This window comes from Zonotrichia leucophrys, chromosome 7 (genome assembly GCF_028769735.1).
Source record: "Zonotrichia leucophrys gambelii isolate GWCS_2022_RI chromosome 7, RI_Zleu_2.0, whole genome shotgun sequence".
NCBI lineage: Eukaryota > Metazoa > Chordata > Aves > Passeriformes > Passerellidae > Zonotrichia > Zonotrichia leucophrys.
The window spans coordinates 31,130,323-31,142,377 of NC_088177.1; the positions used below are offsets into that span (position 1 = coordinate 31,130,323).

At 47.9% G+C, this 12,055-nt stretch overlaps 1 protein-coding gene across 3 annotated transcripts in view; it reads left to right on the top strand.

Moving 5' to 3' along the window:
• The first annotated feature begins 8,794 nt into the window (after positions 1-8,794).
• The window catches only part of MARCHF4 (membrane associated ring-CH-type finger 4), a 99,876-nt gene continuing 96,615 nt past the window's right edge, over positions 8,795-12,055 (top strand). For all 3 annotated transcript variants that reach the window (XR_010440947.1, XM_064717864.1, XM_064717865.1), the window contains exon 1: positions 8,795-11,036. Coding sequence is in view for 2 of the 3 variants with exons in the window: in XM_064717864.1 (XP_064573934.1) it covers positions 10,578-11,036 (459 nt within the window). In the remaining variant the exon portion in view is untranslated. The remainder of the gene's footprint in view (positions 11,037-12,055) is intronic.

Genomic DNA, 12,055 nt, shown 5'->3' on the forward strand with positions numbered 1-12,055 from the left:
ATTCCTGATTTCAGCAAGAAAGCTGATATATTGCCAGGTACTGATCCCACTTCCTGGGATTTGTCCAGGTTGAAAACTTATTAGCGTTTATTTGAGGGAAGAGGGAGAGAGAGGGAGAACACAGCTTGTATAAATCAGATTAAAGTATTGACAACTCCTAAGCAATGCTCATTCCAGGAACAAGTTCACTGTGTGATAACACCACTGCTATAAAAGAATTGCATTTTGAATGCATGTCACTCTGCAGATACCTGGTGGTTCATGAGTTCTTGAGGCTTAGCTCCTAGAAGAGAAAACAGGATTGCTTAAAAAGTTAAATATTCTAGATGGAGATTGTGTGAATGATTTAATATGTGAGAAACTTAACAGCCGTTGGACCCTGCCCTAGTTGATGATTCATAGCCATCTTGGGTCAGAGTAGAGTAGAAATTATTGCAGGTGATAGAGACTACATGAAAAAATCGAGGTCTTGGCCCAAGCCTAGTGAGCAAAGAACTCCACTGTGTCCCATGATTAACTTTGGCTTGCACATTTTCGTGAGGAGGCATGGTTAAATGCAAACCTGAAAGTACAAACTCCTGTCTCTTTTTGTGGCTACTGGATGTCACAACCATGAAATATAATAGTCAGTGTATGTTAAGAGTCCATCTCTCTGCCTGGTCCACAAGTAATGTACATCTGTCTTTGATTTCAGCTATGGAGCTCAGCTTGGGCTGCAGACACTGGTGCTTTTCTCTTGGGAGCCCTCGATGCCCTCAGCAGCAACGCAGCTTTGCCACTGGTGTCGAGTCTGGGCTTGGCTTCCTGACTGTTAACCTGGTATCTTGTATCAGCACTAAAATGCCCTGTCTTATTTTTATTGACACCCATATGGATAGCAATGGATAGCAGGGTAGTAGGAAGCAGAATTAATATAGGGAGCAGTGGATAGGAAGAAAAAGCTGCAGTTGCAAGTAGAGAGCTCTTCAGTGGCTCTACCAGTGTCCCAACCCCTTTCCCCATCCCTTTTTCACACAGACACAGAGGCAGTTGAGCAGTGGCAGATGGGGAAAGAAAACAGATAAATAAAAGTGTCAGCAGGATGGATTGATTTGCACTTGGTCTCCTCTCATCTCTCTGCATATGTCTGCTGGTATGTAAAGATCACACAAGCAAGGGACTTAGCACTGACCTGGAAAATTTATATCACTGAACATAAAAATGAATCAAGAAGAAAAATGTAGGAAGGAGGTGGTCAGGGAAGAGAACAAAAGGAGATTAATTTTTTTCCCCTTGTACATCAGGATTTCATTGGGACAGTGATTTTATGGGATCACATGGTGCCAGTGCTACTTCAGGTGCAGCTCTGTTTCAGAGAAAAGAGACCATGTGGGCAGTATCCTGTGCTGAGATCCCTTGAGGTTTTGATCCTTTTCTGCCTAAATGAGGGTTCCCCAAATGGCAGAGCCAGTCAGGGGTAGGCTCAGCAGCAGAGTCCCAACACATGATGACTTTAGATAGAAAAGACTCCATCTCTGTCTGCACGTTCTCCTGATACCCAGGAGGCTCTACCAGTACTCCACATACCCAAACAACTTCAGGGAGAGCAGGAGAATACATCTCAGTGTACCCTGGGCCAATTGTCCTGTGATTTACCAGTTTTTTATTAAGTCTTGATGCTTAGCATGAAAGTCATACCCAGGATCACAGACAGCTTCAGCAGTGGAATGAGGTTCAAATTTGGCCTGTGTTTTATGCACGAAAACCTTCATTTTTAGAAAATGCTGGAAACATTTTTCCTAAGGCACCATTCTCCAGGGCATCCTTGCCTCCTTTTCATTGCTAGTTTCTACACAAATGCAGGATCTTTGGTGCTTAGTCACTCTACTGTTCCCGCTGTTTATTGCCTCCAATGGGCATAATTCTCTGCTTAGGAGACCTTTGCGAGTTGCTGAGGAGGAGCCGTGGGCTGTTGTCATCCCGTTTCCAGGGGGCAATAAACAGCAGCAGTCAAACTTCCATGCAAGAAAGATTGTGCGATTATTCAGTCATAAAAAGAGGGAAGAAAAATAGAGATATATTGCATGTGTTCTTACTTGCACACCACACAAGGATGTGCAAATTGCTCTCAAAGAGAGCCATGCTATGAGGTAAAATAGTTTCCTACACGGTGCTTTGCTGCTGATTCAAAGGGGGAATTCTCTTGCCTGTGCCTCAGTTTCCCAATATAAATCAAAGGGATTGTAGCTCCTCCCATCTAGCTTAAGTGCTTTCAGGGCCAAGAATTAATTTATGTCCTTACAAACTCACAGAGTTGTGAGTTTGGTGATGATGCAGGGAGAGATGTGTTTCCTGGGGTTGACAGCTTGTTTTCCCCCTCTTGAATAAGAGCACATTGTCTGGGAGGAAGATCCAGAGAGACCCCACTAGTCTTAAGATGGAAAGGACTGGTATTAGAGTCAGCCCATCACCACAGTCATCTGCATTGTGACCTGAGGGTTAAAAAACATCACCATAGAGAGCTCAGGCCTGTTAGGAAGGAAAAGCCCCTTTAGGAGCATGGAGTTGTTGCCTGCTTGCAGACACTGGCTCAGAAACTGTTAACTTTTGAGGGCTTCCTTTTAGGGTCTGCAAGACTGAATATTTCTGTCTGCTAGGACCAAGTCATGAGGAGCTGCATGACCCCAAAGACTGGAGGAGATTTCCAGCTCATCAGCACTGAGGGTTCATCCCACAGGGAAACCCAGGCACTCACCACCTTTATGTAGATATTCAGCTTATGGCAGCATCCATCCCTAAAATGCTCCCCCACAATAAAATGTAATTACAAAACTCTTTAACTACATAAGCTTCTAAATCAGTTAATTATCTTGGTAAGAAAATGTGTATGGTTTTGAAATCTCACTTTAATTAACATAAAGTGCATTAGGAAGCAGTAGATCTGGGCCATCACTTGGATGTAACAGTCTCTCACTTCATGTGCTCCTAAGGCCCTGGGAGAGTGTCAATGTGATGTTTAAGCTCCCTTTCAAATACTGTGTCTGGGCCACATGCAAGCCCAAGATGTCCTTTTCAGAACAAAGTTTCCATTCTGAGGTACTATTGGGGGACGCTCCTTAGAAATGCAATGGTCAAAAATCAATTCCTCTTTCCATGGATGTAAATCCACTAATTTTTCCCACTTACCACTCTTCTATTTCCCTCTGCTTTCATCGTCTGCACTATGCCACCTCCAACAACCCTGCCTTTAAATCCACACTCCTCTCTTCCTGTTGGAGCCTTCAGTTCATTCATTGACAGACACTGCACTTGTCCTTTGTGCAAAGTTGTGGGGAGAGGTCACCAAGGAGAGTGACACCTGCCAGTGGAACCTTTGTGCACTTTTTAATGACAGTAGTGATCTTTTCTGTGTTTCTGATGTGCGTTGGAGCACAGTCAGGGCAAGAGAGGAGACAATGCAGTATTTTAACAGGCTGTGGGTGAGCCCTGTGTTTTGTGCCTGACATTTCCAGGCAGTTGTGGAAGCCTACTGCCTTCTTCTTTGAAAATGATGTGGAGCTGGTGCATATGGTGGGTATGCACAAGGAGACACTAGGATGTCCTCCTGCAATGTACTTCAGTGTGCCTTTCTCTCATCTCCAGTGTCCTTGCTCTTCTCAAGACCCATTTTATGCAACAAAGATCATTTAAGAGACAGCTAAAAAGGTCTTCTCATCTCTGTCAACATGGAAACCCACCTACTGCTGATGAAGCTAAGGAGATTATCTGTCTTGTAAGCAGCTTCACTACCTGCACTGTATTTATGCAGCATGTGTATATCTGCCTGCTGATCCAGAAACAAGGTGCTGTAGATGGGGAAGCTATCTGGGCAGCCTAAGATGTTAAATCCTAAGATATATATTGGTAAGAATTTGGGGAAACAGTCTCAAATATCCAAGTATTCATTATACTGAAGGAGAATTGTAGCTCAAGAAGGATCTTAGTTCAGCACAGGATTCACAGGATTCATAGGATTAATCTCCTGGACATCCTGGTGTGGTGACTCCGTGCACTACCCCTTTATGCCAGGTACAGATCCTCCTGAGGACAGACTATCAATCTTCCCATACAAAACTGTTGCTTTCTTCTTGAGGATGGCAGTGTTGTGCCAGACGATGGTCCTAGGGGGAACATCCTCATTGTTTCTGTGTCTGCTGATGAACCTTGGTAACTAAGCAAATGCTGGATGACATGCTAGATCCTTTCTGTTCACCTGGATTTGGAGAGCATGGGGTATCTCTCAGGATCAGCCCCTAATGAGCTTGTTTAACAACATTCATTTTTCTCTAAATCCATCACAGAAGTGTAAGCCAGTTCTAGGTCTGTTGTGTGTCACTAAAATAACATACATCTGAGAAAGCAATTAGACACTTGAAACAAATTTGACTTGACTTAGGAGAGTAGTGGAAATATCCAAGGCACTTTTGATTATGTACTTTCTTTTTTTTAATGTCTAATTTTCAGGTCCTTTTAGGCTTGGGATTTCATGACAATTACTACATTCCTGGATAGTTAAATCCACTCAGCATTTGGCTGAATGTCTTCTGAAGATATCCTGAAACTTACTGTCTATTGCAGCTGCTCTGTTCCAGTCAGAGTTCTGACTAGTCATCCAAGGGGACAAGGAATTCCTTTTGTAGGAGGTAGTGTAGGACTTGTTACCAGGAAAGCTCCATGTTTGAAGTTGTCTAGTCCTGAAGAGAAGTGCTGTGGCACTGCAAGTTTGAATTTTAAATCCAGAGCCTAAAGAAAGAAAAAGTGGGGGCTGTCCTCATCAGCAGTAGTATCTTCTCACCCACATTCTCCTGCACATTGACTGGCCTCAAGCCTGCTTGTAGAGAAAGCTCTAAAACAAAGACATGGATTTCTTCCTGAACCCAGGCAAAAAGATGTGCAGTTGTACTTCGCTTTGCTTGGGGTCCTCTTGCTGGACATGCCTGATTTTTCAAAGAAAAAGCAATTCTTTTCTCTCCCCTTTGTAGAGAGCAAGCTGCCATGGAAATAGAAAATTTTGTTCTGTATCAATTCAGAGACAGACCATGATTTTTGCAGGAAGAGAGCAAGTGGAAGTTCAGTCCCTGCCTAGGGAGAAAGCAATAGCACAGAAACTCCCTGTGTGCAGAGTGCGATGACTTTTGCTCCAGTCCAAGACAGCAGATACACCAAGGCACAAAACTCCAGAAATTATTTGTGTTCTCCTCTGAGATTATCCCAATCAATATATAGATTATTTCTGAATGTTTAGAAGATGCATAACCCCCATCTGCTCAACCCAGCTTTCCAGCAGCAACATCCTTTGCATCAGCACATTTGCAACTGCCCAGAAAGAAAGAAAGATTAAAAAAAAAGAAAAAAAAAAATGACAGAGCTCCCTCTGGCCCCTGGCTGCATCTGCCCACAGGCTTCCTCAGCTGAGTTATGGTAATTACATCACTTGAGATTTATTTAATATCTCTGTCCGGGAAAAAGAACAAGGAAGTCTGGCTGTGACAAGCAATCAGAGGGTACTCAGCTGATGAGCAGCTCCCCATCATTGAGAGAGCAGCAGGAACCTTCAATGTATTGGATTTAAGTAATGGTTTGCAAGAGGGATGGGGCCCATGCCACGGCAATCAAAGCTACTCTGCACCATTAAGGAGCTGTAAGTAGAGCAGGAGGCGCAGTGCAGCTATTGACCGAGTAGGTGGGCATGAAAATGGGTTTAGGTAACTGTTTCCTGAGAGATGGAAAACACAAAGGAATGTTTCTCTGGCAGCTTTCTGGCTCCCTGATCCTCTCTGTCCACATCAGCATTTATATTGTCTGTCTCTCACATGCTTGTGCACAATGACCAGTGTGCTGAGTTCAATCTGTTCAGCTGCAGTCCACATAATGTTTTCCTGCTTGCATTTGTCCTCTCCCTATCTCTACCATTTAAAAAAAAAAACCTGAACTAACAACATAAAAAAATAAAAATAAAAATTTGCTTATATGATTTCATATCAAGCTGCCACACAGGCAGACCAAGTATTCATGCAGCTCTAGCCACTTTTTTTCTTGCTTCCTCCACCCCCTCTCTGCTGAGCCATGACTTGTACAGAGAGGTGAAGAGGAGGCACATGAATAGCAATACTTTTTTTGTCCTTGTTGAGGGAGTAGCTAAGGGCAAATGGGCCCACACTGTGCCTTAGATAACCAGTGTCTGCTGTGAGACCAACCTGCAGCCTGACACCTGAATCCTTCTATAACAAACAGTCCTGCCAAGATGCCTGGACATATCCCAGTCTAATTTCCTAGTCAGTAGCTTGGATGTAAGCAACCAAGAGGAACCAGTTATCCACTCTCAGCTGATTGAGTCATGTGTTTTTCCTTCCTCTTTGGGTACCTGAGGAGGGCAGAGGTAGTGTCTGCCAGAGGTGATGCCTCCCATGGTTGTCCTCCCAATGTTTACCTCTTGCCTGTTAGTGGGCTCAAGAGACAATGGATCAAAACTCCCAGAAACAGGTCCTTCTGCAAAAGAAGGTGCTGCCCATCATTTGCTGCACATTGCTTCCTGTGAAGCAAAATTAGGAAGGCTAAACTGGCCTCCTAACACATCCTGACTCTCACTGGGATCTCACCAAAGTGTCTTGGGCCAGCTCTTTCTAGTGCAAGCATTTTAAGTGAGACACCTTGATCCATACCAAAGGGCCTGAATGCAGCATCCAAGTGTGAAAACATTGGCAGCTGTCCCATTTACCAAAACAGAAATAATACCCACTCACCTCTGGGAAGCATATGGAGCACTTCCGATTTATTATTTGTTTTATTTATTTTGTCACATTTATCAGCCATTCAACTCTCTGGGCACACAGCCCATACATTAAAACCCAGAGTATAACACAAAGATCTCCTCTAGCCTGAGAATATCCTTTCTGTAAAACCAGGCCTGGGCAGGAGGGAAGGATGAAAGATGCTTTACACAAGAGAAGGATGACAACAATGTATTTTTCTCCAGTTCTGTTATTGATGGAACCATTCTGAAAATGTTGGTGACATCAAGACAAGAAGATGGGAGCAATAAAAAGCATGGGGGGCGGTGGTGGAAAGCCATCCTGGAGCATGGACACAGAGACTCAACCTCTAGCCAGCCTGTCTCACACACAGGAAGTCTCTAAAATGCTCTTTCCATTATTATTTCTCTAATGACCCCATTAGACACGTATGAAATTCTGAGAAGCTTTAATATGTTGTAGACAGTTACACTGGCAAATCTGCCCAGCTTTTCTGAGGAACGGAAGGCTGCATTGATGAATGTTTTAAAGCATCCCAATGTGTAATTTATTTCCTGGAAATTAATTGCATGTGCTGGTTTCATTTTCCTGTAGCAAATAATCAGTCTGCTCCTTTTTAATTAGGTAACAACATAGATTCCTCTACTAATCATGACACGATGTTTTATGCACGTCATGTCTTTTTCTATGGGAAACAATTTCAAATCATTGTCTAGGGCCCAGCACAACTTTAAAGAGACATGAGATTATTTATGAGTGGTATTGCCTGGGTCACTGCCAATGAAGACCTTGTACACAAGACCAGCTAGAGAACCCAGACTGGGCATTGGTGCAGGCAATGGCCTCCTCAAGGAGAAGTTTAAGGAAGAAACCAAATTAAATGAAATTTCAATGGCATTGTCATGATGTCAGACCCAGGTGCCAAGAGGTGTGTCTCATCTTGCAGGTATTCACTGGTCCCTGAGCTGAGCTATTCCACTGACATTAGCCAGATTGCATAGACTGGATCAATAATACTTTTGGTCCACATGAAACTCAGCACCTTTGTCAGCTGTTCCAGCTGGAATGCAAATACCAAGTTCCAGTTGAGACCTAAGTTCCACCTGCCATTCAGAGGCTGCAGGGTCTGCATGGACACACATACATCGCAGGATGGGGTGGGGAAAGCCACTTCTGCTGATGATTGCAGAGAAGAGCTAATGGCCAACAGCAGCTGTTACTTAAAATTTTCAAACAGGCTGAGAGAGTAAAAACTATTGGCCTTGACATCCATTCATTACTTGTAGCAAAACTCTAATTAAGCAATAGTGTTCAGTCATATTTACCCTCCACTGGGCTACAAGGAACCCATATTTCTACTGAAATACATGCTACTGAAACAAAACAAATCTATCAGCAAAAAACGCTGCTGGAGTAAAATGTAATAATGATATCATAGCTATTAGACCGTGAAAACCTCTGCAACAAATTAATCTGCTAGGGAAAAGTTTGTTGGTGGGGTTTCGGCTTCCTGCTGGGAACACGTAAAACCCTCACCACTACCCGAGACACCGCCGCACCTGCGGCCTCTGCCTTCTGCCCCTGGAAGTTCCCGTGTGTCACAGGACCCGCAGCGGCCGGTGGGAGCTGGAAACCCGCCTGGAACACGCCGGGGCGCCGAGGCTTTGCCGCCTTCCGGGTGCCCCTCGGCGGCGGGGCCGCGTCCCGCAGGGCCGGGCTCGGCGGGGCTGGCGCGGGGCTCGGTGGGGCCGGTGCGGAGCTCGGCGGGGCGGGTACGGGGCTCGGCGGGGCCGGTGCGGGGCCGGAGCGGGGTTGGCGCGGGGCTCGGCGGAGCCGGGTGCGGAGCTCAGCGGGGCCGGTGCGGAGCTCGGCGGGGCCGGAGCGGGGCTCGGCGGGCGGGCCGAGGGCGCAGCGCCGGCGGAGCCTCCGCGCCCCGCCCCGCGCCGCCCCGCCCGGCGGAGCTGTCCGCGCCCCGTGGTGCTGAAGCCGCAGCGCCCGCCCAGCCCCTTCCCCGCCCCTCCTCCCTTCCTCCCCGGCGTGGGCTCTCGCAGGCAGCCGGCAGCTCGGGGCATCAAAGGTTGGGAAGGGCTCCGTTCCTCGCTTTGATTCTCCCCCTCTCACCCCGCCTTTTTGCTTTTTCTTTCTCTCTCTTCTTTTTTTTTTTTTTTTTTTTTTTCCCTCAAGCTGGGGGAGGAAGAAGAGAGCGGCCACGTCCCACCCCTCCCTTCCTGCAAATCCCCGCTCGCACTGCAAACAATCTGCCTTCCCCATTGCATCCAAGGGAGATAGCAACAGCAACATCATCACGGCAAGCCGGATGGCAGAGCGGAGAGGAGGCTGCTGCTGAGGGAGGAAGGCACACACGCACACACCAGCTCGATGTTGCTAAAGCGGTAGGAACCGCACGAAAAATAAGCCATGCTGCCCCATGTGTCTGGCGCATTGTGCTCCATCCGAGCCTTTTAGGAGGAAGAAGAGAATTATCTGCTTCGGTTTTTTTTTCCCTGCCAGCGAGAGTGCGACAGACTTGCGATGGTTGAATGTCAATGCCTGTGAGAGAGAGCAACAGTCAGAGCAGGAGGAGGACAGAAGGGGAGGAAAATGAAGGTGGGGACGGTGGAGGAGAGAAAGAAGGAGCCTCGTCCAATGCATCAAAAGGAGGTCCCTGCAATTGCTGATAGAGCCCTGACCGCCTCGCCATCCACAATGGTCTGTACAAGCTGCCAATGCGTTTGATGACGTTCCTGTTTTGTGAAAGGAGGAAAGGAAACGTGACCATGTAAGATCCACGTTTCCCCGGTCAATTACATGCGAAGAATAGATCCGATTTCGACGTGGGTTTTTGGTCCAGGATGGTAACAGCTTAGGGAATAATACAGCCGCCTTCCCTCATCAATTTCGCCCTGATATTTTTTTTGTGTGTGGTCCAGACAGCTGCTGGAATAGAGAAGGTCAGAATATATAAATATATATAAAATATATATGATATATATATTATATATATAAAAATATATTTGTCTCAGTACATCTGGGATTAAGCTCATTGAATGCTAATTATTTCTTTCCGGACTTTTAATATTTACAATGAAATCTTTTAAAGGCAACGGTAAAATCTGAAGCCACCTGGGAGCACAGTGTTGAAAACGTAGGGTGTTTTCCCACAAACAATGTGAAGGTCTTTTTTGTCAAAGAGGCAATTTTGATAATAACAACAGCTACCAATTTTGCATTTTGATAGCCAGACCAGCTGCTATTTTGTCTGGATGCACACCGGGAATCGTGTGATCGGGTTTTATTTTTTAATTGAAAAAAAATTATTATAAAATAGAAGAAAAAGGAAAATTACTTGAGATGCCAAATACTGTCGAGAGAACCATATTCTCTCTCCTCCCCACACCCACCGGAGACGTGGACCCTTCTTTTTTACATGCTTAGGAGTTGCGAGAGCTGATCGGGGGCTTTCTCCCGAGACCGCCGCCTGCGCCCCTGGACCCTCGGGCGTGGGAGATTTATTTCCTCCTCCCGCTGATTTCTAAGCAAACTTGTGGAGGGGGGAAAGGATCCCTCGGCAGCACAGAGTCGGTTTTTTTCCTGGTGTGGATTTTTTTTCTTCAATCGCCGTCCCCGCCGGGTCGCAGCGGGCTGCCGGGGACTCGGCCCCCTCGCCCTCCGGCTCTGCTTTTGTACGTTCCCCGGCGGCCAGCGCAGCCCCCCCGGCACTGCGGCCGCCGCGGAGCCCCCCCGGCCGCGGGGCGCCCGGCTCCTGCCCTTTTCTTTCCCCCGTGCCCGCCTGCCAAGGAAAGGCACATGTTAATACCACCCGGCGCGGGCATTTTCTGCTACTGCTGCTGCGGGCTCCTCCGTCCGAGACAGATGTTGCGAAACCAAGGCCTCCTCAAGTGCCGCTGCCGCATGCTCTTCAATGACCTGAAGGTCTTCCTGCTGCGGAGACCCCCCGCGCCGCCGCCGCCCTCCCCGCCGCCGCCGCTCCCCATGCCCGGCGGCGCAGAGGCGGCGGCGGGGGCCGCACCGCCCGGGGGGCGCGGGCCCGGCTGGCGGGCGGCGGGCGGCGGCGGCGGCGCGGGCAGCCCGGCCGCCGAGGAGTGGGGCAGCCCCGCCGGGGAGCCGCCCGCCTCCCTGCCCAGCAGCACCTCCTCGGATGACTTCGGCAAGGGCAAGGCCGAGGACCGCTACTCGCTGGGCAGCAGCGTCGACAGCGGCATCCGCACCCCGCTCTGCAGGATCTGCTTCCAGGGGCCCGAGCAGGTGAGAGACCGCGGGCGGTGGGGGCCGCGGCGGGGCCGGTGGCAGCGATGCTCCGGCCTGAGGGACCCGGGGCCTGCTGCTGCTGGAGGGGCTGTCCTTGTTGACAGCCTGGAGCCGAAACCCAGAGGGGCTCTGCCTTCTGCCCAGGCCCCGGGCTCCAGATTTCTCATCTCGGTAGTGTTTCCCAGGGAGGTGTGGGGTATAAGTGTGCTCCGTCCTTTTCTGCTTCCCGGCAGCCTTGCCCCTGGCACTCATGCCCAGCCTGAGAGCCGTACAGCCGTGGCATGGCAGGAGGGACATGCTGGCACCTTCATGGAGCAGAGCACATCTCAGCAAGGGAGGCTGTTCCCTGCTTTGTGGGTACCTAGTCGCAATGATTCCAAAAGTGATGCAGAGGAGGAGTTTAATGTGCTCTTTGCTTTTAAAAATACAACTTGAGTCTGTACAAAACACGTGGCACACGACAACCCCACTTCAGTGTTTCCCAGGGGATGGCTAATAGGGATTGTGCAGGTGCTCCACTGCTCCCGTGCTCCCAGTTGCACTATCTGCAGGAGAAACACAGCTAGCTGTGATTGTACCTGCTGAAAATGCAGCCTTGAGATGCTCCATGGTACAGACTGAGGTTAGGCCAGTGAAGTTTTCTCTCCACCACACAGGAGAATGAAACAAATGCAACCATGGTGGAATATAAGATGCCACCCTGGAGCATTATGCTCCATATTTAATGACAATTAAAAGCATCTCATGTATTTTAGGGCCAGCAACTTCCTTGCAGAGATGTACCCAGCAACATTTGTACCTAACATGACACAGCTTGCAGGTGCAAGGAAGGCTGTAGACCTCCTCTTGTGAGATCAAGTCCATATGTGCAGATAACCATTATTACTCAGGATAATTCCATTACCTGTCATAATAGGAGATCCTTGTATGAAAAAGGGTTGCCAAGTTCAACTTGACTATTTCCATTTTGGGCACAGATTCTGGCATGTAAGGTGATACATTGAAATCTTATGCGT